The 23,289-nt window shown below is 38.8% G+C and overlaps 2 protein-coding genes across 9 annotated transcripts in view; both read right to left on the bottom strand.

Annotated features, from left to right (window-relative positions):
* The window catches only part of LOC308400466 (uncharacterized protein), a 31,532-nt gene extending 18,170 nt beyond the window's left edge, over positions 1-13,362 (bottom strand). For 3 of the 7 annotated variants that reach the window (XM_080888172.1, XM_080888173.1, XM_080888177.1), the window contains exons 1-7: positions 12,174-12,913; positions 11,918-11,976; positions 10,650-10,831; positions 9,074-9,907; positions 6,447-6,667; positions 4,929-4,997; positions 4,361-4,529 (exon numbers count right to left, since the gene is read on the bottom strand). In XM_080888172.1, the coding sequence (XP_080744298.1) occupies positions 4,361-4,529; positions 4,929-4,997; positions 6,447-6,667; positions 9,074-9,907; positions 10,650-10,831; positions 11,918-11,976; positions 12,174-12,239 (1,600 nt within the window). In that variant the 5' untranslated portion in view covers positions 12,240-12,913. Of the gene's footprint in view, positions 1-4,360; positions 4,530-4,928; positions 4,998-6,446; positions 6,668-9,073; positions 9,908-10,649; positions 10,832-11,917; positions 11,977-12,173 lie in introns of all 7 variants that reach the window. The other 4 variants (XM_080888174.1, XM_080888175.1, XM_080888178.1 and 1 more) reach the window with 4 other exon arrangements.
* A 19-nt stretch (positions 13,363-13,381) lies between these two features.
* The window catches only part of zbbx (zinc finger, B-box domain containing), a 45,201-nt gene continuing 35,293 nt past the window's right edge, over positions 13,382-23,289 (bottom strand). For both annotated transcript variants that reach the window (XM_080888179.1, XM_080888180.1), the window contains 3 exons: positions 20,643-20,823; positions 17,930-18,089; positions 13,382-15,799 (listed from right to left, as the gene is read on the bottom strand). In XM_080888179.1, the coding sequence (XP_080744305.1) occupies positions 15,679-15,799; positions 17,930-18,089; positions 20,643-20,823 (462 nt within the window). In that variant the 3' untranslated portion in view covers positions 13,382-15,678. The remainder of the gene's footprint in view (positions 15,800-17,929; positions 18,090-20,642; positions 20,824-23,289) is intronic.

Below are 23,289 nucleotides of genomic sequence, written 5' to 3'. Positions count from 1 at the left end.
CACTTGCCACCAGTTTGGCCATATTTCAGAGCTGCAACATCACTGGAGTGCCCAAAAGCACAAGGTGTGCAATACTCAGAGACATGGCCAAGGTAAGAAAGGCTGAAAGACGACCACCACTGAACAAGACACACAAGCTGAAACGTCAAGACTGGGCCAAGAAATATCTCAAGACTGGTTTTTCTAAGGTTTTATGGACTGATGAAATGAGAGTGAGTCTTGATGGGCCAGATGGATGGGCCCGTGGCTGGATTGGTAAAGGGCAGAGAACTCCAGTCCGACTCAGACGCCAGCAAGGTGGAGGTGGAGTACTGGTTTGGGCTGGTATCATCAAAGATGAGCTTGTGGGGCCTTTTCGGGTTGAGGATGGAGTCAAGCTCAACTCCCAGTCCTACTGCCAGTTTCTGGAAGACACCTTCTTCAAGCAGTGGTACAGGAAGAAGTCTGCATCCTTCAAGAAAAACATGATTTTCATGCAGGACAATGCTCCATCACACGCGTCCAAGTACTCCACAGCGTGGCTGGCAAGAAAGGGTATAAAAGAAGAAAAACTAATGACATGGCCACCTTGTTCACCTGATCTGAACCCCATTGAGAACCTGTGGTCCATCATCAAATGTGAGATTTACAAGGAAGGAAAACAGTACACCTCTCTGAACAGTGTCTGGGAGGCTGTGGTTGCTGCTGCACGCAATGTTGATGGTGAACAGATCAAAACACTGACAGAATCCATGGATGGCAGGCTTTTGAGTGTCCTTGCAAAGAAAGGTGGCTATATTGGTCGCTGATTTGTTTTTGTTTTGTTTTTGAATGTCAGAAATGTATATTTGTGAATGTGGAGATGTTATATTGGTTTCACTGGTGAAAATAAATAATTGAAATGGGTATATATTTGTTTTTTGTTAAGTTGCCTAATAATTATGCACAGTAATAGTCACCTGCACACACAGATATCCCCCTAAAATAGCTAAAACTAAAAACAAACTAAAAACTACTTCCAAAAACATTCAGCTTTGATATTAATGAGTTTTTTGGGTTCACTGAGAACATGGTTGTTGTTCAATAATAACATTATTCCTCAAAAATACAACTTGCCTAATAATTCTGCACTCCCTGTATATTGGATTCATAAAAATGCATACTTCTTGTTCTCTTGCAGTTGCTCTTTAAAAAAATATATCATCTCACACTTTCACATTCTGATATTGTCCTTTACATGCTTTTAAAAAGGACTCAGAATATCTGGATCCAAAATGTACAAAATACAAAGAGACAGATCATTCACTGTCACGCTGCTATCAGTTGGACATATAGCAGGCAATTGGAAACTGCAATGGATTTTCTTCGCTATCTAAGTCTAGTTTGTGACCTTTCTACAGCACTACCACATGGAAAAACATTTTGGCTATGACTGAATATGAATGCAGCAGACTATAAAACTTGCAAGATGACAAAACAAAATACAAATATTTATTTCATTTTTGTTTGATAATTAAAGTAAAACTATTTTACACTGTATTTGTTAAGTATACAAATCACTGTAATCATCAATAGTTCATAAAATGTGGTATTTCAAAGGTACTTAATAGTAGTTCATAATAACAAAAGGATGCTGAATCAATTTTAGGATTTTTATGAGATGTTATTCCACAAATATTGTCACATACACACGAATGAGCCCCTTCAAAGGCTTCTGCAGATTTAAATACTCATTCAAGTTAACAGAGCTGACAAAACAAGGTAAAAAGAAACACACACACACGGCTGTAAGGAGATAACATAATCTATTAGCCTAAGTGACTTATATAGATTAATTCAAGTAAATTAATTTGATAAAATAATCCATTTGTCTATTTATCAGCAGAAACTGTACTAAACAAATATTGCTTAACAAGCTGCTCAACCAGTCCTGACAGCTGCAATGCAATTACTGCTGTTTTCAGCTCTCTCTCCTGTGGTCAGCTAATTAATTAATTGATTAATACTACTGACTGGAGAACATACTTACTACTCAAAATCAGCTGAAAATAAATAAGAGGGAAAGGGCGAGCAGTCGCATAACAGTTTGTCATCTCGAAAGAAAATGGAAAAGGCTGAAGCTAGTTTGGAAAACACACATAGATTTAAAGGGACCATTCTACATGTGTGGTGTGCGTGCGTGTGTGCGCGCATATGTGTGTGGGTCATTATCCTTCCTATTTGCCTGCCTGACTCTCTCTGTCTTTCCTTTTGTTGGACTCGATGCACATTTTGACAGAAACTGCACACTAACAACCTAATTTTCTGACTGATGAGGTGACAGGGAGTACGGAAAAAGGGACAGCAGGGTGAAACTGTAGAGCAGCAGACATATAAAACCTGTTGGATTGCAGTCTTGCCAACGAAAAAAAGGAAAGAAGATAAAAACAGAATAGACAGATGGAGGGATGGAAGGACATAAATGAGTGTGAAGTGTTGTCAAGGTGATATTCCTCCTTTCTAACCTTTCTCTCTCATTAACTTTGGAGGTTTAACGATGGTGGCAGAGACAGAGCGGGATTTGACGAGAGGTTGGCTGCATGGTGCGAGGAGGCTAGCGGTGCCCTTGTGGGAGTCTCTCACCGTCAACCCTATTCATTTAACGCAGGCTCGACAATGAAACTGCGGAGAGTTGGCCGTTTACGCTTCATGAAGGAAAATGTTGATGGGGTCATTCTGGAATAAGCAAACAATGCTTGCTGAAAAACACTGACTCCTGTTTGAAATGCAAGTATACAAGGTATACTAAGAACTATGTGATTTGATAAATGGCATTCAAGTACTGTATGTGGCTGCTAGACTTCCATATGTTATGATGTTCAGTGCGAGGGGCATAAACACATATCCAATTTACAAATTATTAGTTTTGAAGCATTTCAAATGTCCATTTTGCAATCACAAATAGAACATTAATGCTACGCTCAGAAGGCAGTTTTCTCAGTGGCTACAGCATGGTCTACCACCTGTAGTTAATGTGCAACATTCTTAAAGCCATTTTGTTACAGAAGGGAAGGTGTAACAAACAAGAAATAAACACCAAAAGCAGGAGATAAAAGTCCACATCGTCTCCCAAAGGCAAATGACAGCGATAGGTAATAAGTAATATACTATTACATACAAACCTTACTGCATACCATGACTATGCAACCATAACTAGTTAGCCACAATATTAAAACCACCTGATTAATACTCAGTAGATTGTCTTGGTTCCACCAAAACACCTCTGTCCTGTTAAGGGGAGGTCTTGGGGTATCCTACAGAGTCTTGCATCATTACACTGGCAGACGATAATTTGGTTCCTCTGGGTTGTGGTTTGTTACCTCTGTTGGTGTAGAATCTGATGAATCAATGCCATGACCATTTCACTGTGTTCCTTGAGTGATTATGGGAGAGTTTTTCTAGTGTGATGAGCCACATTGTCCTGCTGGAGGCCAATGCCGGTGTGTATTGATGTCATTGTGAGGGGCCCAACAGTTCTAAGGTGGGTGGGATACATGTTACAGTAACAACTACATAAATACCCAGTTCCATAGTACCCCAGCAGGAAAATACATTGTCAAAAAATACAAGAGATGATCACTTCACTTGTCAGTAGTTTTAATATTGTGGCTGATGTGTGTATTTGAACAGGATCATACACTTTAATTTCATTTGGATGTAACATTATCACAATACGTAACCTTTTTTAGCTTTCTGTGTTTTAAAGTTCCTCTTAAACTAAAGTAAAATTTCTGTGATGTGTCAAGGATGCAGGCTTTATTACTACTTTGTGACTTGTGAGTCTTTTGTGATGAAATATCGACATTTTAGGCAGGTAGAATTAGGCGTGAGCCTGTGTTTTCCTAAAGTTAAGAAAAGTGAGGAGCTAAATATAGGTAGAAAGAAGCACAGAGGTTACAAAGCATTTGAAAGCAAAGGCTTGCACACACTCACATACAACACAAAACAAAACGGCATCACAGGAAAGCTCCCTTTGGACCCACCAGCAGTAAATTATCAGTGTTGTCCCCAATCTCTCGTTTTTCACCAAGCAGCCAGCACTCCTCTGGGTTTAAAACTCATTTTCGTGTATCTTGTAAGCTCTACATTTTTACATATTTGTTCTAAATCCTATTATGAGGCCTTAGTGACATGAATAACTCTCGCAAATTGGAAAGTATCTCCAGGCAAAAGCTGGACACAGAGGTAATCTTCACAATCTAATCTCATGAAGCACAATAGCAGCAACCACACTTTCTGATGTCGTTTAAAGGAAAAACAGGATGGCAATTGAAGAAATTGAAGCATAAAATCTCAAGCACACTATTCATACACATTAAAAGACTTTCCCTTTTTAACCTACCTGTTGGGTCTGAATCACGCAGTGGAGACTGGCATGTGTGAAGTGGGTCACAGTGTGCATGTTCTGGTGTCTCTGGTTGACTGGCAATCATATCCAAACCTAGAGGCGAAAACCCATGCAGATCACAGAAATGCTCTGATCCAGACCCAGCACTCTGGTTGTGCATTACCTGAGGGTATACACAAACAGATGGAGGAACACAGGAGAAGGGGGGATGGAAGGAGGAAGGGGGGAAGCAGTAAAAAGGGGAATGACAAAATGAAAACAGTGAGAAAAAACAGGTCATGTTAGGATGAGATAGTAAGTTGATACACGCAGAGACATGGAAAGAGAGTAACGTACAGTGGAATACAAAATAAAAGCTTGCTCTTAAAACTATCTGTGAATACAGTCCTTCCTGAATCAGTCCAAAAAGATAAAACAAGAGAGCAAACAATATTAATTTAACTTCAAGCTAGGTAAGCATGTTAAATTTGTATTTTTCTGTTTAGAATGTGCAAATACATATAAATGAGCTAGCTACTGTTCCCTCTCTCATCCAAACTTGATGAATTGATTTTTAATTAACCCTTGGAGCTGGCGAGAGCATCTCACAATAGTGTGGTGGGTTCGCTGTCGTCCCTTTGCAAGTGTCGTCCTGTGAGACAGAATAAAATGTGGAAGCTCTGTTTAGATAAGATTAGATCTGATGCATTAGCATGCTAGCCTTGCAAGACATTGCAGATGGGCTGGGAGAGTATAGAAAGAAAGGCATGTGGGAATAGTGCCACACAGAGCAAGAAATGAGCAAGGATGGAGAATGACAAGAGGAAGACGGGGTAAAAGAAAGGAGAGGCAACACAACACAAAGAAACAGCAAGAGACCAAATACAATGATAGTGTGCTGCAAAAAAGGAAGAAAAAAAACCTTGAGATCTCTTTGTGCAGACCAATAGCTCCTCATAATAAGAAGGATGATGACTAGCTGCCTGAACTATAAAACTAGCCAACTGTTAGTAAAGTTAAAATAAAATAAAAGGGCAGAAGGAAAGAAAAAGATTGAACAAAGGAAAGAGACAGAGAGAAAAACATACACAGAGGACCAAAGAGGTGGGTCCAGAGAGAGGGAGTGAGAAAAAGACAGAAATACCATCTAATCATTTTATGAGCAGTTTGATTCAGGTCCAGAGGCCACAGATAACCACCACCTTTACAATCATGAGCCTCACTTTATTCCAGCTTTTTAATAAAGCACTACCCTCCTTTTTTTTTTTCATTCCTCTGTCACAGTATAAAGGATTCATACCATTAAATGGCTGATAAGTCATTTGGGACCATTCAAGCACTGCCTTTTTAATCCACTCTGTTACTCTTTTCTTCCCTCAATGGTTTGCACCTTTAACACCACAGCTTTAGATGTCTCTGAGCTATAGATGAATAATGTAAAGTAATTAGTGTGATACAAATGTTATCTAATAGATCAGGTCAGCTACAATAAGAAACTCTAACTGTATGTCGTTGAAGCCTTCTCATTCAGTGCAGTGATTATGTCTAGTGTAATGAACTTCAAAAAGTTTTATTACTCAGCTTCAAGATATTTCCCAGATAAAGTTCAGTGGATGACTAGAATGACTCATTTGTTAATTCAATCAGTTATTTGTCAGCAATGAACCACTTATGCGAAGCAAAGGAGGTCATACAAGATTACTCATTTTGTGCAGTAAAAATCTCTGTGCGGCTAAAATGAGAGATATGCACCTCTGCATCAAAAACTTCTCACTTAATATTGTGGCTGAAAAATGTCTCAGTTAAGGTCATTATTGGACAATTTAAATGAGTCACACAGAAACAATGGCCGCAAATAGAATGGTTAAAAAGTTAATAGGTTAAGGTTCAAGTTACACCAGCAATAAAGACAAATCTCTTTTGTATTCGTTCCTGATTGTCAATTTGGCAGCCACTTACGAAGTTCAGCCATTTGCAATTTGCATAATATTCCTTCATTAGGAGAAGACTGATTCAGAGAAAATAATGCAATGACAGCTCTGTAATCCAAGGCTCCCTCTTTCAAGAACCAAAAGCAACTGGGAATACAGTAATATGTTACCATGGATAGTTCTGGCAGCTCTTCTGACTTATCAGTCTGCATGTCTTTTGTTGTTTCTGTCTCTGCAGGAACAAAGGAATCTTCTAGATGAGATATGGCAGGATTCTCTTCTCTGGAGCTCCCTCTCATTAAACGCCCTTGCATCTGTGAATCTTCATCTGAAGTATCTTCTTCAAGTGGATCCAGACCCAGGCTATCACTGGACATATCATCGCCACTGTCTTCAGGCGAAAATCCAGGAATACATGTTTAGAGAATGAAAGGTTTATTTTAAGTTATGATTACAATAAGTTGTTTGTTGTTTCATAGACTATGATTGTTGACTTTGATCTAAAATGCTATGGCATTATTATTATTATTATTATTACAGAATTATTGTCATCCAAACAATGTTGGACTAAAAACTGTTTATTATGACTCAAACCACAGCAGCAGGATTTTCATCTCTATGATGCAATGAAAACTACAACAGCCCTTTCACATGGCACTGCTCTGGCTGCTGCATTCTGGTTGTAATATGTCATTTTTAAGAGCACTCATAGTCTTTACGTATACATTAATTTTGCATTTCTATGGGCCACATGAACGTATGTCACGCTATGTTGCGGTGACAACGGCATGCACATGTGCCCAGCTGGTGCACTTGAACTGTACTTTGTTCCATGCAGCAGGAAACTTGGCTATGTATGGTGCAAACCATAGAAAAGAATGGGTCTCAGAACACAAGGGTGCCTTTATCATGTTTCATATGAAAGGGCCTTAAAGCTTTAATAAGCTGAAGAAGCAAGCTTTTAGAGTTACACCAGCTGAGAAGCTACAGTAAGTGGCAGAAGGATCCAAGAGGAAAGCACAGAGGAGATGGATGAACAGGCAGGTGTGAAAACTAAAAGTAATACCAGGAACAGATCTGACAGAACAAGCCATTATGAACTTACAGCCCAGACTTTAGTCAAATTCAAAGTCTTTTAGTAATGTTTTTTTCTGAATAAAACTGCACTTAGCAAACCATAACCATTACATACACATTCAGGACTGGGACCGTAATGTGTACGCAAATAGACCCAAACAAAAAGAATAAGGAAAAAACTCAAATAAATACTTTACTTTTGAGCTGTGTAAATACTCCCACACAGCTCAAAATACTCCTTTGAGCACAAATCTTTGATTGTTCAGTTACAAGAGTTAATTGGCTAGTAGTAGTACTAAATGTTTAGTGATATTCATATAAATGTACACAGCAAATAAAGTCTGTTCCTATCTTTCCAACCATTTGTTTTGGGCATACATCTGTACACATTGAGATGCATGACATTAACTATGAAGTTCACTGAAAGTACTCTAAGAGGGAAGGGCAATTCTCTGCTGCGTAATTACCTTCCTGTCTGTTCTAGCTTTATGTCAGGTATTTACTTAAAAACTAAACATTAATCAATACTAATAAAAAGAAAAAGAACACTTTTTATGGCTGGATCTAAATTGGCTTTGACAGCCCAGTGGAATAAAAGAAAGCCATTACTGCTAAGATCCACAAGCAGTTTATTCATATAAACTGCCTGACCAGTGAGAATTGTGTTCAAACTGTGGCATGACAAAGTGTTCTATTAGGAATCACTTTACTGCAAAGACCTGTGCTTCCCCATCCATAAACATGGACATTTCTTTCTCCTATTTTCTTTCTCCTATTTGTGATCCAAATTTGACTCCCCAGACATTATTGTCTGGTCTCGAGAAATCTCAGCAAATGCCTTGAAATGCAAAATGTATCAAATCAATTTATGAGAAATAGACTTCATAATAGAAGTATTCTCTATGTACAAATTGTAGCTATGCAGTGGAAAGAATATTTAGGAAGTAGGGCATATAGAGATGTATTTGCCTTTGCATTCAGGCAGACTTTAAACTACTAACAGAAATATCAGACTATGTAATTATTACTTGCTCGAAACAGTTTCTAACCTCTATTACCCGGTTATTTGGAAAGTATTTGTTACGCATGCCCTTTACCTCTGCTTTTCAACCTTGTTAGCGAGTGACCTTGTACCAAACCCTCCTTGGCCATTAAAGCTGAGGTGGAAATGTCATATCATATGATCTAAGAGTTGTTAATTGTATGAGGTGTAAATTGGCAATTCTTCTTCACAAGATAAGGTAACAATTAAATCTCTCATCTCATCTGCATTTTGTTAGAGTGAATCTAGAGTAGATCTGTAGTTAAAGCCAGACAGATCACCGCGGAGTAGTTTGCCAAGTTAATTTATAGCTGCAAGAATAAAAACAAAAGTGACATGACATGATAAGCATGTGAGAGAACTGAAGATGAGCTGAAACCACACAAAGACTGTTTTCACCAACTGTTTTGTCTTTGACAGTAACAAAGAAGCTTTTATCAGTCACATTGTGAGTCCATCTATTTGTAACAAAGATTTCTAACAATGTAATGTAATCACACAAAAGCAGTTTAAGACAAACCACTCTTAATAAATAGTTAATTTAGCACCCATTAACAAGACTTTCATTACAAAAACAAAGTAAATATTGGGTCTAATTGTTGCTCATCACCATCAGTACGCCCACAGGCACACACAAAGATAAATACCAGAGTGGGCACATTACTGCACTTCACTTACCTACTGATAACCTCTCTTCTTCATCCACTTTAACAGGAAGAACGTTATTTTGGGTGACTTTTAAGAGAGATGATGATGGGATATAATTTGTATCCTGTGACTGAGTTGACTCTGTTTCAACAGACCTAATAACTGGAGCGTCCTCAAATGTTTGAGTTGACCTATATGTAGAGTGTTCATCTGGAGGGGTCGCATCAAATAGAGATAACTTTGACAGGGTTTCTGAAGCCACAGCACTTATTTGTGATTGAGCTGGTTCCAAGTATTTTGCTGGTGAGTGTGCACTTGTAGTCTTAGGGGACAAAGGCAACTGGAGTTGATTATCTGATAGAAGAGATTCTGGGTCACATAAGAAATACTGGGATTCCTTTGGGGACATCAGATTGCTTCTTGGTGATTCACAAATCTTTGGGGAGGAAATAGGCTCTACAAATAACCGGGAAGATTGGGGTTGATCTGGCAAGAGAGCTGAGTCCGAGCATTTCTCTAATGGGGCCGGATGGTTCACTTTGGGCAATAAGGTTGAGTCAGGAGAGCTGGATGATGAAACTGTGAAAGTAGACCTAAGGGGAAATGATATGGATGGAGGAGGGGAGAGATGCTCATCTGAGATTGGCGACCTGCTACTAGTCGTAACTGAAACATCAGCTGAAGATTTGGGAGCTTTAAGCTGGGAATGTGGTAACAAGGAGATATGTTGTGGTGCTCCACAGTCAGCTGTTGATTGGGGAGATTGGCGAGGTGACTTTGCAGGTGATGTCTTGATTGACGACTCTGAAACTGTTGGATTCTCAGCAGTGGGGCATGTTGACAGCTTGTTTTTAGATAGATGTGCTGTGTAAAAGATACAAATAACATTCAGTGCATTGGTTGCTTTTGTAAGCATGAGTTCAGATAATGTTTCATAAGCATGGCTTAAAGAAAAAAAGGTTGTTGTTCAGGATTTTCAGACAGAACAGCATCACTATGCTTGAATGCAGAGCTCCAGTCTCCTTACTTTACTAGATCAGTGTATTAATATTTATGCACCACTTCCAAATTGCACAAGTCTGAACTGCAGCATTAATGGACATATACAAACAAAGAAACACCTGAGAAAACAGAATTCCAATAATCTGCACAGGCTTTTGGCTGACATGGACAAAGATTTTAACAAGAGAGACCCTGTCCACATCCAGGAGCGCAGGGAATGTGTGGAGAGGGTTTGCAGAGAGAGAAAGAGCATCACAGACAGCAGCGGGCCACGCATATGACAATATGAGGGAATATACAGGAGGCTGTGAAAAACCTCAGTGCAGTTTTGAAACAGATGTCCTTTTTTTCTCTGCCTTCACAGCCACATTTCAACACAACAGAGTGTCACTGCAATCCCCTACTGCCTAATACCTGGGGAATTGCAGATGTACTATGCTTTCCTTTCTATGTATGTCTATGTATGTGTGTCAGAACTGAATAAAGTGAGAAATATTAATGTAAAAGTGACCTACATCTAAAAGAAAACTTGCTGGCTTCTACAGTCTGATACAGATTAAAAAAGCATGTCATTTACTCTTTCGCTGCAAAATAGAGAGCTCACATTTAATCGAGGGCCCAGCTTGTGATGTCTGAGGCTTAGATGGTTTGAGCTTCTGAACTAGTCTGGACTGTAGTGGTGCAACAGGCGAAGAAGGGCCGACTCTTAAGGATCCATCATTTAGTAGGGCTGTTTTGGGCACCACCGAGTTTCCTTTCTGTGAAATCCACTGAACAGTATGGACCCTGAGTGATGAATAGAGAAAATTTGTGAATCTATGTCCATTTTTAAAAGTCAATCAGAGAGACACAAACAGCACTCATATGTTTTAATAATTAAATAATTAACATTTTTGCAAAAACCTTAATTGACTTTGCTCCAGTGTTTCCTGTTACATGTTGTGTAATGATATTCCTGCTAGTAAATTAACAGTTAAGGCCTTTACACACCAGACGTGTAAAATCTGTAAAAATATTTCATGAAATAAATATTTCATGCGTTAAATGCAGCTGTTCACAGCAAGCACATAAATTCACTTGACGAATCTGTACCATTTCCGTTTTTTGTATTTTTCTGATCAAAACAATCAGATCTGAACAATCAGACTACTGCATTTGACTTTAAAACACACAACAGTACTGCATATAGAATAATATAGAAGTAAAAAATATACTATTTTACCTCAGACACACAGCTGGACATGCTCCAGGTCAATCGGCTCTCTTAAATGCTTTCTCTCCCTCAGACCTGCACACAACTCTAACTAACAAGAGTTCAAACTGCACCACTGACATCCTGAAAATCTTGAATGCAGCAGTGATACAGCTTCAACTCCTGGATCAAACCATGAAATTCTGCCCGCTGCTGCCTTCTCCTGAGAATTGTATGACCCCAGTATCTCTTTTTCTTCCTTTTCTAGTTTAGAAACATCAGGACCAGCTCATCATCGCTTGATGTTGGTTTCATTTTCTTTCCGTGTGTTTTCTGAGGACGAATTTGCTGTAAAAACTCTGATACACGTTACAAGGTAAGCTCGGCTCCAGAAAATTCAGAATTTCGTGTTGTTTTTTCGCAAAACGCGCTACAGTAGATGTGTAACGACCTTTACTGTCACAATCTTTGATGACTTCTATCAGCTTCCACAACATTTTCATTTTTAGCCATCCAAACAATGCTTCTGTACTACAATGTATTTAATAAACATTTACAACAAGTTGATAACTAACCGACCAATAACATTTACAAAATAATTAGTAAGCTTAAACAACTATTATTTAGTGATGATGGTTCCTGTAGAATGTTACATTTTCTTTTTTTTCTTTGAGCCTTACTCTGGGCTGTTGTCTGCCTTCTTTTCAGCAGCACTGAGTCCCCTCCTGTCTCTGCTTGTCTGTGGACAACAAATGAGATCAGTGTTGTGACACATGATTTAGACAGGAAAAAAAGAGAAAGAACAAATATGTTAGTGTTGTAAAGTCATGTGCACAGGTGTTAAGTTTTTGTCTTTATTTTTCCTTGTTTGTCATGTGTAGACATGTGGTCACTGAGGTGTAATCCTTTAAAATAAAATACTCCAGTTATTCTCACCTCATCCAGGACTTCAATGCGGAGGCATGACTCAGGTGTAGTAACCTGTGGCTCAGGTCCACCCATGCTGACAGGGACAGCAAACAGTGATGCACAGTAGTGGCGAAAATCCTCCTCCTCAGCTACGCACACACACACAATCAAAAGAAAACAAAAAGAGACAGAGCCGTGCTTTCTGATATGTTGTTGATGGTGTGACCTGAAGAATCAGTTGCTTTTCTTTCTGCTTTGTTACAGCTTGTACTTTTTACTTATAAAGCTACTTCTAGATGAACATAAATATAAAAGGTGATTTTTTTCTGTACTAGTAGATTTCTAGTCACTTAAAGTGCAAGCCATTTATTATTCATCATTTGCACTGACAGAGAATTTACTATTAAATGTACAGATTGTCTTAAGCATCGGTTACAGACCAGGCCAAAACTCAACTCCCAGGTTAACTCTCAGTTTTTGGCAGTTAGCTTGTCTCCTAAAGTTTGGCTTTGGCAGTCATGCAAGTGAGCTAGAGAATGACTAATGATGGATACAAAGTGTTCTTTCTGTCAACTGCAAAGAGCAGAAAGTATCTGACTGTCTGATTTTGGCAGAATGGCTACAACCATAAACATATAGCCATAGGCATGAAGAAGTATCATCAGCAACGTGTTGATGAACGTGCCATGATAACATGATACCAGCATTTCATTTCTAATCTCTTCCTACATGTAAAGGAGGCCCCAGTGATACAGGTGAACACTTAGGTCTTCCTATGTTGCTGACACAGCAGGAGCTGAGTAATGCTCTCACTGCTAAGGAAACTACTTTCCCATTCAAAAAATTACACCAGACATTTGTAATAGTCTACTATCTCTGGGACAGGTTTTAATGTCAAGCAAATATTTACAAGCTATTACCGTTTATATGGCTATTTATGCAACATACAAAACAGTATACCATGTTATACTGTTATCCTATCATGACCAACACAATTGGCACATGAATATACATGAAATTTCCTTTTCTATCAGTTAATTTGCCATTCTTTCACTCTTGCTAATGATGCTGTTCTGAATTCTTCTTCTCTCCCTCACTAACAATTCTTCTATCACATCACCACATGGGTTTGACAGCTCACGAAAATGAGAATTTAAAAGAAGGGGGCGCTCCCAACATGCCGCCAGAAAACAGCTTTTATTATTCATGGACACACACAATGCCCTCCCTTTTATATTCAAAGACAGGAGAGGAGGAGAGATTCTGCAACCTGTTGTAATTTGCATGCATTAGAAAAGTTTGAAGCAGGTGGAAGGAATAGTTTATCAGCTGCTAAACAGCTCGACATTTCCCAAAAAGAAAAGGAGAAAAAACACTGCTGTCTTCCTCACATCTGCATATAACCGAAACAAAGTATTAATTATTAAATTGTGAGTAGAGAAATGAAAGCTGTAGTATGAATAACTGTTTTATTATTTTAATAACTGTTTTATATTATAAAAGGAGTTAGAATATAATTAGCACTTCACTGATTTGAGAGTATGGAAATGATGAAGGAATAATGAGTTGTTTGACTCTCTATTACAAGCAGGTAAGAGCTGTAAATAAATGTGCAAATCTAAGTCTATCAATATGTAAGTGTAGATCTTGAAAGCTCTGTATCATTTCCTACAACAGCGCATCAAAACAAAATAAAGTTTACATAAGAACAGTCCTGTAAAATAAGTGCATGTATTTTCACATCAATAACTCCAGTTGACTAACATTTACATGGCATTCAATTGAAATCTGAGGGCAAAGACATTCAGGAAGAAAAAGCTTTTTAAAACGTCATTTTGGGCAAAGGCTACAAAATACTTGTGGTCGAAACGACCACTGAAATTAACCCTTTCATGCGTGAATTATGGCAACCTCAATTAGGACTTTTTATTCATCTTTAGGCATGAACAAAAAAGATTTTTGAACTTCATTTTTTAAACATGGACTTTTCAAAGAGTTTTTTACATGTCCACTTAGGTGGACAACATACATTTTGAGTGGGCGGCAGGGTATGGAGTGATACATCAGTGTCAGATGTAGTGGTTTTTGTGCATGTTTACTATCAACACTGACACAAATACAAGAACAGCCTTTGAATAGCTGTCCACTGTAGTGACCACTATGCGTGAACGGGTTAAAGCTTATCTAAAGTAAAATGTATATACGCTGTTTCAAAAGTCCTAGAATCATATCAAGATGGCTAAAAGGCTGCCAGACATGTTTCTAGAAGGTCTTTGGCTTTAATGTGCAGTTTTGTTGAGGCATAACTGAGTTTGTATTGGTTTATTATGATTTCATACATTCAATAAAGGGATATGCAGTCAATGCTATTCTTTTATATGAAAATTATCAACTATTTGGCTTCATTTTTGATTAAAAAAGCACAAAAAAGTGAGCTCTGGGATAAAGGAGGTTAAGAAACCTTCTGTTTGGGAAGTTTATTCAAGGGCAGGGCATTGTCAAATAGACAATTTGTAGCCACAGTTAAAACCACTTGGATACAGTGGTGTAATCCCCTTTAAAATAAACAACTAAACTCTCAGGGTCATAAACACCAAGACCTGACCTGGTCCTCTAATAGCTTTCTAAGCATTATAAAGTAAGGGCAGTTCCTGTCTAGCAACAAATAAGGTGTGCAATCAGGTTCTCCTTCAAAATAAATTGTTCTGGGTTATTTTGATAGTAAGAATGTACGTTGTTGTAAGAATCACTATGTGGGCACAGCAGAGAGATGCTGACATATTTATTTCTGAAATGCACTCTTGTTATTAAACACATTTAAAGAGAATTTGAGTCACTTTTTCTTATCAATCATTACTGCTGTAAACACAGGAAATTTTGACTGAAGAAAGATTTGAGATAGACAGCTATTCGGAAAGGGGGGAAAGCAAGGACTAGCAGATCCTAACCAGGTCAGGTTTAGAGTGAATCTTGATTGATATGATGAGAGGCAGTTGACAGCCTCCGAGTCCAGAGGTTTGGAAGGGGAGAGTTAATCTTGGTATATGTCTCCTTTCAGCCTCAGCTGGGGGCAAAAAGTCAGGACACTAGTACTGACTGATGAGCTCCAGATCGTGTGCTCCACACTACAGGCTGACTTCCCCCTCACCCCATTCCTTACCCTGTCAGGCTTGAGCCACCTCTAACAGCCCTCTGCCCACACAATCACAGCCAGTGATTACCCGTCACAGTGCCACAGTTGGATGGGCAGGTACTGATACGTCTGACCCATTGAGAGGGAAAGATTTTGCCATTGTGTGTTTCTGTATAAGTGTGTGTTTGGAGTGTGTTATGTGATTTGCACTTGTGTTATCTGTCAAACTACTCAGTCCTGAGCTGTTTATTTGTTTGGTAGAGAGCCTGGTTCTGGGATGTATTTCAGAAAAGTGATGTGTACAGCAGAAAATACACAATTCTGAACATAGTATGATTGTGTCCCTCATTTGTTTGTCAAAAGATGTTCATAGGCTTACAGATGTACTTCTTTATGCAGTTACATATTAGCATGTTTATTACCATTAATACTGCTTGGAGTCTCCTCAGCGGTTGTAGCAGGCAGACATTTTTGATCTGCAGAGACGGCCTGAGATGATGGGTATATTTCAACTGGTGTTCTGAAAACACAGAAATCATATTTAGAACAGTGAATAAGGATAGACCCCAGCCAGAAAAAGTAATTTAAGTAACAATTTAAGTAACTTATTAAGTGTCATGTTTTCCTCTTTCCCTTTATCACCTCATTCTGTTGCTGAATGATTGACAGATGCATACCTACATATGTCCAACACACTATTCCCTTATGTTTTGTGAAATCAGCCTGCTGCATTCTGATTTTTTTTAAAAAAGGAAAAAACACACACTAATACCCCAACTTCCCACTGCAGGAAATGTGCGGCAGACTTTGTAGATTACTTTATTTAATCCTGAACACTGTTTGCCTCTCCTTAGTCCTCCATGGACCAAGCTAGCGCTCTTCTTCTTGCAAACAGTACAGTACTTCACATGATGTAGCCTCACTTACTAGCCTTAGGCTGTTTGCACATTTAAGCTTTCGCTAGAGAGCAGTAAAAAAATAAAAATAAAGATAGAGGAGAAAGCCTTCAACCAAGTGATCAGCAGTGACCAGCCCTGATAAAGTGTTCCTGCAGATGATCTCTAAAAATGATTTTCTCTTTTTTTATGTATGAACTAATAATCTAATGGTTTTGTCATTATCACCCTATTTTAAATTATACAAAATAAGAAAGCCTGGACCAAACTGCCTGATGGTGCATAAAGATAATATGGTGTATGAAATATTTCTTTTTCTTTTGTACTTTGACAATGTAAAAGTGCTTTAAAGCTACTTTTTGGGATTGCAATAAATCTTACATCAAGCCAGGCTCAGGTCTTAAATTTTGCAATCATCTAGCACAGTTAAACCAGCCAGTAAATGCAGGTGAGGGTCAGTTCAGATGTCAGTTCTATATAAGTCTGTGCAGACTTTTATTTCAGGGTTCAGTGCTTTGATCACAGATACTTTGACTCTGGCAGCTGATGGAAGAACGAGCATTCACTTACCCTGACCACACCGCCTAGCCAGCTCAGGAAATCAAACTGACGCACCCCCCCGGTCACAAGCTTGCTTTCTGTAACCTGCAGGCCATGCACAAATCTACCAAGATGGTAGAGTTATGACTCTAATATAGCTGAGCACTTCTAGTGAATTCTTTAAAGCTCTTTCCACCACTAAACTCCTTCCTTCCGTCTTTTTCCCATTATTATTGAAAGCTTGTTAAAATTCAACCTCGACTTTCTTTCTACCAGCCAGTCTCTTTGTCTCTCCATTAAGCTCTGCCACCATCACCGCTGCAGGCTTATTGCACTCTAGATTGGCTCTCTGGTCTATTCCACAGTTAAAGGCTGCTACAGCTGGGGACTTAGAGCGTTCCTGCTCAGGCAGTCGGAGGGCCCGAAACTGCACTCTTCTTGCCTCATCCCTGACCTGCTCTCCAGTGGACTACTCAGCCCAAAAAGAAGCTGGTTAAATAAAGGCTGTAATAATGGGACCTGCTGAAGCCAAGCCTGCAGGCGGTGTACTGCACAATAAGTAGTAAGAAACTGCTTTATACACTGGTGACTGATATCGGCTGGTTATGAAGACCACAGAGAAGCAAGAGAAACAAGTTCCGTGGTAACAAAAAGTATCATAACAAATCTATGTATGTGTGTGTTTGTGCACAGCGTGGTATACCTCTGACCCCTTACTGGAGGCAGCAAGAAACTAAGGGTGTATATGATGCTACAAGGACAAGTTGACGTAAAAACTCGATCGTGTGGTTGTATCTGCGTAACAGAGATGTCATCAGATACATGTGAGACATCTATCTGGTGACAATGATACGTCGGTACCATAGGTATCATAGGCAGCACATGTACCAAGTAGCTTAGTTATAAAATTTATACTCTAAATAAATTTATAATTTATTTAGCCATTATTTAAGGAAAAGTCACAGCAGTTGGTTATAGCATTAAAAGTTGTTGCCAAATATACGATAACATAAATAAATCAAAACCAAAACTTTGAGCTGATACTGCTTTTAAAGCTCTTAATCATTCTTAACAATAAAACATTTGCAAGGAATAACGAACAGGGGAGAAGCATAACTTTTCACTGAACCTACTGCCTGAAGCTCATGACAGAAGCCTCAACATGGTTTTGAATATTAACTATATGTGTGATGCATGCACATTTCTATCTGTACCTCCGGTGCTTCTTGAGCAGCAATCTGTCCATGTAGGTAAGGCTGTTTTTTGTGAACTTCACCTTGACAGGAACCCTCTCTCCCCCCCCTCCTCTTCTTTGTCCTTCAGCTTCTCTGTCTGGAGGGAGGGCAGTCTGGGTCGCCATAGCTGACACTGATACTGGAGGGAAATGGGGAGAGGGACATCAAACAAAAATAAAGTTAAGATGTAAGAGGTGGAAAAAAATGCCCCAAAGGAAAAAAGATTCAGAAAGGTAGAATAGGTAGCAGGAAAACATAATCCGGCAGCTTCTAAACACACTCCCCTCAAAAAGTGAGAAAACACCTTGTCACCATGCCAAAAGTGCCAAAACACAAACAGACAGGAGAGAGCCCTGTGGGAATAAGAAAAAAGATGTATGAAATACTAAAGGAACATAGTGAGCGCATGAGAGAAAATAAAAGATAGAAATAAGAAGGAGACATGTTATGATTGTACTCCAGACACTTTGGCAGTCCTCAGTGGAAGCTTTAAATTGGGCCTGGGTGCCATTGGCCTGACAGAAATAATTAGGGCTGGAGGGGCTAGTAGCAATTTGCAGAGCAGAGCGAAAGGAGAGAGGAGCAGAGTCTGTTCACGCAGTAAAGCAGAGAAAATAGGAGGTCTAATAAAAAGCACAAACACCTAGACACATATACAGAACCTGGAATAATAGTGCTAATAATACACACCCGCATAAACCTGAGCGCACAAACATTATTGCAGATGCAGATACACAATATCTGCGAAAAGACACAAAATTGCCTGGAACACTTGCGCGTGTACACATACGCATACACAAAGCTGAGGCGATTAGTGCTGTGGTGTGGAGTAGGGCACCCCTAACACTCCTCTCATTATCTCAATATGCAACAGCCATGGATTACCCTCCTACTGCAGTGGTAAGCACTTTCTGTAAGACCAGATCAGAGCAGATACAGGGAGAGGGAAAGCAGGAAAACTGAGAAGTAGGTGAAAATGCAAAGAGAAAGAGCTGAGAAAAAAATATATTTGTTGGTAAAAGCTGAATACAAATGTAAGTGTATACATTAATCTGATAGCCGTAGTTAGACACTGCAGCTTGGTAGTGAAGCTATACAGTGCTCCACATACATTCTATTCCACTCCACTGCAGGAAGTGTGTGTTGCAGGAGCAACTAGCTACAAGTCACTGCGACGGAATGGAGGCTGGAAGTTTGATACCGACAGATGGTGTGCCATGGGTGTGACAGATGACAAATCAAAACTGAGCTGGTCTCAACTTTTTTCCATCAAGCACCAAACATCATATGCTTCCATGTTCATACACACACACACACACACACACACACACACACACACACACACACACACACACACACACACACACACACACAAGCTCAGCAGTGAAGGCAGATAGGATGAACATGGCATTAATCTTCAAACAACCACTTTTCATGATAAAAAAAACCCCATAATTTTCTTTAGCATTTAAGCACTTTTAAAGAGCACTCTGGCTTTTAAATTAATGCAGAAATGAAGTTTGCTACTTTTCAATCCTCAACTAACTTTCAGCACAGTATTCGAGCCCAGCAATAGATTGACAAGAGTGGAAAGTGAGGAGGTGGTACTAGAGAAGAAGAAATAGAATAGATACAGGGTATGGTCCAGTGCAAACCAACTCAAATGCCCTCCAGCAGATCACCTATCCTCTGGTACAACAGAGTTTTAATAACGTAAAGGATTGTTTTTTCATCTGTGGAGAGAGGTTCAAGCCAGGGCTAAAGAAAAATCTTGGGTCCCAAAAATAATAACTGAGAATAAAAATACTCATTCAAATCCACTTCAAATATCTTTAAGGAGCTGTAAAATGTCATTTATTTCTAGAAATTCAAGTCCCCTTCTATCAAAAGTGGTATTTTACAGTTGACGCTGATGCTGGATGAACAACCTGTTGTGAATCTAACGCTAATGAGATGCAGTTTTAGAAAACAAAACTAGTACAAAAGCAAATAGGAAGCAATCAAAACATAGGAGCAGTGGAACGCTGCACCCATTAGTTAAAGCTCCTAGTGTTTCCCAGTTATACCCAAGATGTCACATTCACATAAAAGGTAAGCATAATTTTTGATATGCAGGTGATGTGTACAATATTTTACAACCAACATCTTTCCCAATTTGTCTGTGTAGGTTCTCAGTCATTCAGGGCATGGTGGTACAAAGAGCTTGGAAACAAGGTGCCTGGAAGTCCAAAGTTAAAGAAGTCCATTCACTTTGTTTCCAAGACTGAATCCAGTTGACTGCAATGTGAATACAGACTGTATGAATTAGATGGCAATTATTTGCAAACCCTTAACAGTCTGTTTGAGAGTCACTGCAGTCTGTCCAAGTCAAAATACCACTTTTTGAATTTACAGTCACCAGTTGACCTAACATTAGTCTAACAAGCATTCGGACCTTGGGTGGAAGCTGATACACCCAAAGTAAATCCACAGGTACAGGGAGCATATACTAACTCCACACAGAAAGGAACCAGAGACGACCTTGCTGAAAGGTGAGAGTGCTAGTCAGTGGCAGCCATTCCAAGACTGTGAATTACAAACAAAAACTGCTTTGAAATTGAAAAACAAACAAACAATAAAAGATAAATATTATGTTCTCATTATCATTAGTGTCAAAACACTGGGTAAATTTAATCAGTTCAATTTAGTGTACCTGGTCTGGCAGGTATCCAGACTCCATCATTCTTCCCCCTCCATAATTTGAGCGCCTCCTGGAAAGATCTTGCAGACTCCTCCTCATTGTACTCTCCTTTAAGGAGTGAGGGTAGAAATCCTTTGTTATCATCTTCAGTAATTCCCACCTTTTTCTCCTCTCCATGACTCCTAACTAACATCTGCAATAGAAGAGTTGTTTCATCAGTGTACTTACAGGGATTGATGGCAAACAGTGTGATGTAAGGGTAAGAAGCACCCTTGTGCATGATAAGACTCCTACTGATAAAGGTTAGTGTTAGTGTTAGCACAAATCAAATACTACTCACAAAAAACTGTTTTTCTGATATCCTAACATAGCAAATATAATCAGAATGATGGTGCTAAACCTTTCAGGTTTTTTTGATGACTGCAATTTAATGAAGGGGGTGAGTTAATGAGTTTTTGTGTGCTGCAGGAACTGACCTGTATTCATATTCTAAAGGCAAAGACAAGCAAAACCTAAAATATGCATATGTACGAGCGTGGCTGTAACCTTGGCAATACCCTTGTTGATGCATCATTTTAGTGGCAACAGGAACTCTTTATCTATCTTTATATTAGACCTCTAAATATAAAGTCAACTGAAATAAGGCTGAAAATATAAACTGTTCCTCATAGTAAAGTTCATTTGAGGTAAAAGAACAATGATTGTTGTACACACATATCACAGTGACTAACAAAAGTCAGTAAGCGTTCGGCAGTTGGAAACCAAACAAAACAAATCTGCTTAAACTCCCATAGATGAGTTGGTAGATATTTTTTTGCTTTTGTTTTTGTTCTCTGCCATGAAATCTTATTTCCTGTGTAGCTCTGATTTCCCTGACACAGCAGCTTTTGTGCTGGTAAGATGCAACATGTTCAACTTATCATTCCTGAATCAACTTCTGATCTTTGCTCTAGGTGTAAAAAAGAAACAGATGGCTTTATCCACATGTTTTAGACACGCAATAAACTAAAAGATTACTGGTGCTCAATAAGAGAGGATATACAGGACTGTCAGATGTGAGATACCCTCTTCACCTAGATTAGCCCTTTTAGAGGACATATCTGATGTCCCCCCCTGTCAAAAGAAACCAGGCACAGTATATCAAACCAGCCATGACTGCTGGCAATATTCGTATTTCTCTCTTATGAAAAAGTTCAGATCCCACCTTCATCTCCATGTCGCTTCATTTAATCTCCAAAGAAAAAGACATCTTTTTGACAAATGCTGGTCTGATTTCAGGCACTACATTCATAATAGATTGCTGTCTTTGTTGGGTTTATATGTTTGTTTTCTACAAATGTAAATTTCTGTGTAAGTATTGTCAAATTCATGAGTTAAATCTATCTAACTTTTTATAGCTGAATAACTGTACTCTTTTCTGTGTTGGTGATGTAACATTTATTTATTCATTCGCATACAGTACGTATATTTGACTGTTTTTAGTTTTTCTCCTGCCTCAGAAATTATTGATTCCAGTATAGTTCTTGTCTGGTAGTGAGTGGGAGTGGGACTGGGCTTAAGGGACTGTTTTTGTTTTATTATGTTTTATTGAGTCTTGCTTAACTTATCTTTTTTTAATCGTCACTGATGTTGGAATATTTTATTTCTACTTTATTTTTGTAAATGGCCTAATGTTTCGGGGAAAAAATGTAATAAACATAGTTAAAACAAAGAAAAAAATCATTACTGAAGGTGTTGCCATGGTTTTGCTTGGAAAAAATGTGTGGTTACTTTTGTTTAATCTGTTGGAGATTTTCATTCACTTCCATCTTTTCTGAATAGCTTTGTGGTGCTGAAAGCAAGCCTGACACCGTGTTTGTGTCCTTGTTTAAGTGGGTATTAACTGTTTCCTTGATGTGTGTTATTATTTTTTATTGCCATTCTTTCTATTCTTATGCTCTTATGCGAAATGGCTGCACTGAACTATAAGCATAAAAATTGTTTAATGAGTGCTCTTATTTTTTCTATTAAGAGATACTTATATTTACATCTGAAATGGGGCGGGGGGGGGGGGGGGGGATTTGGACATTAGCTTACAATTTAGTGGATCATTTAATGAGTAGTTAATACAATTGCAGCCTACAACCAGCCCCTTAGATGTGATATTAAAAAAAATAAACAGTAGCTGTCTTTTGGCGGGGATAAAATGTTTAATAAATTTTGCACACAAAGGCAGCCGTCGTTTTTATTTTGTTGCAGTTGTTGCTGTTTTTAAATCATACTGCATTCTGGGTAATGATGTCAAATATTTGTACCAGTCTTGGTCACAGTCTCTGGATCCTCTAGGAAGACAAACATGTAATGTCTCCAAGAACCTCTATTTATGCCCAAGCACAACCTAACTGAGCAGGAAAGCTTAACTGCCATTATCAGAGATGTGCATTAAAATGACAACTATGATAGAAGGGACGAGGCAGCTGTCTGACTTTTTAATCCAAGTCAGTGTTGTTTTCACACACAAACACAATCCATAATATTGACTCACACACTTCGCTTGGCCACTGTCTACCTTCATCCACTATGTCTGTATCCAGCTAAGTAGCTGCATCACTCTTAGCTGAAGAACAACATGCACTTTTTTGCTGAGCTGGTGACACTGTTGGTTGTCAGGTTCCTGCTG

The sequence above is a fragment of the Rhamphochromis sp. 'chilingali' genome (assembly GCF_963969265.1).
Source record: "Rhamphochromis sp. 'chilingali' genome assembly, chromosome: 8".
Lineage (NCBI taxonomy): Eukaryota > Metazoa > Chordata > Actinopteri > Cichliformes > Cichlidae > Rhamphochromis > Rhamphochromis sp. 'chilingali'.
Note: the sequence above shows the minus strand (reverse complement) of the source record. Positions and strands in the feature narration are given on the sequence as shown.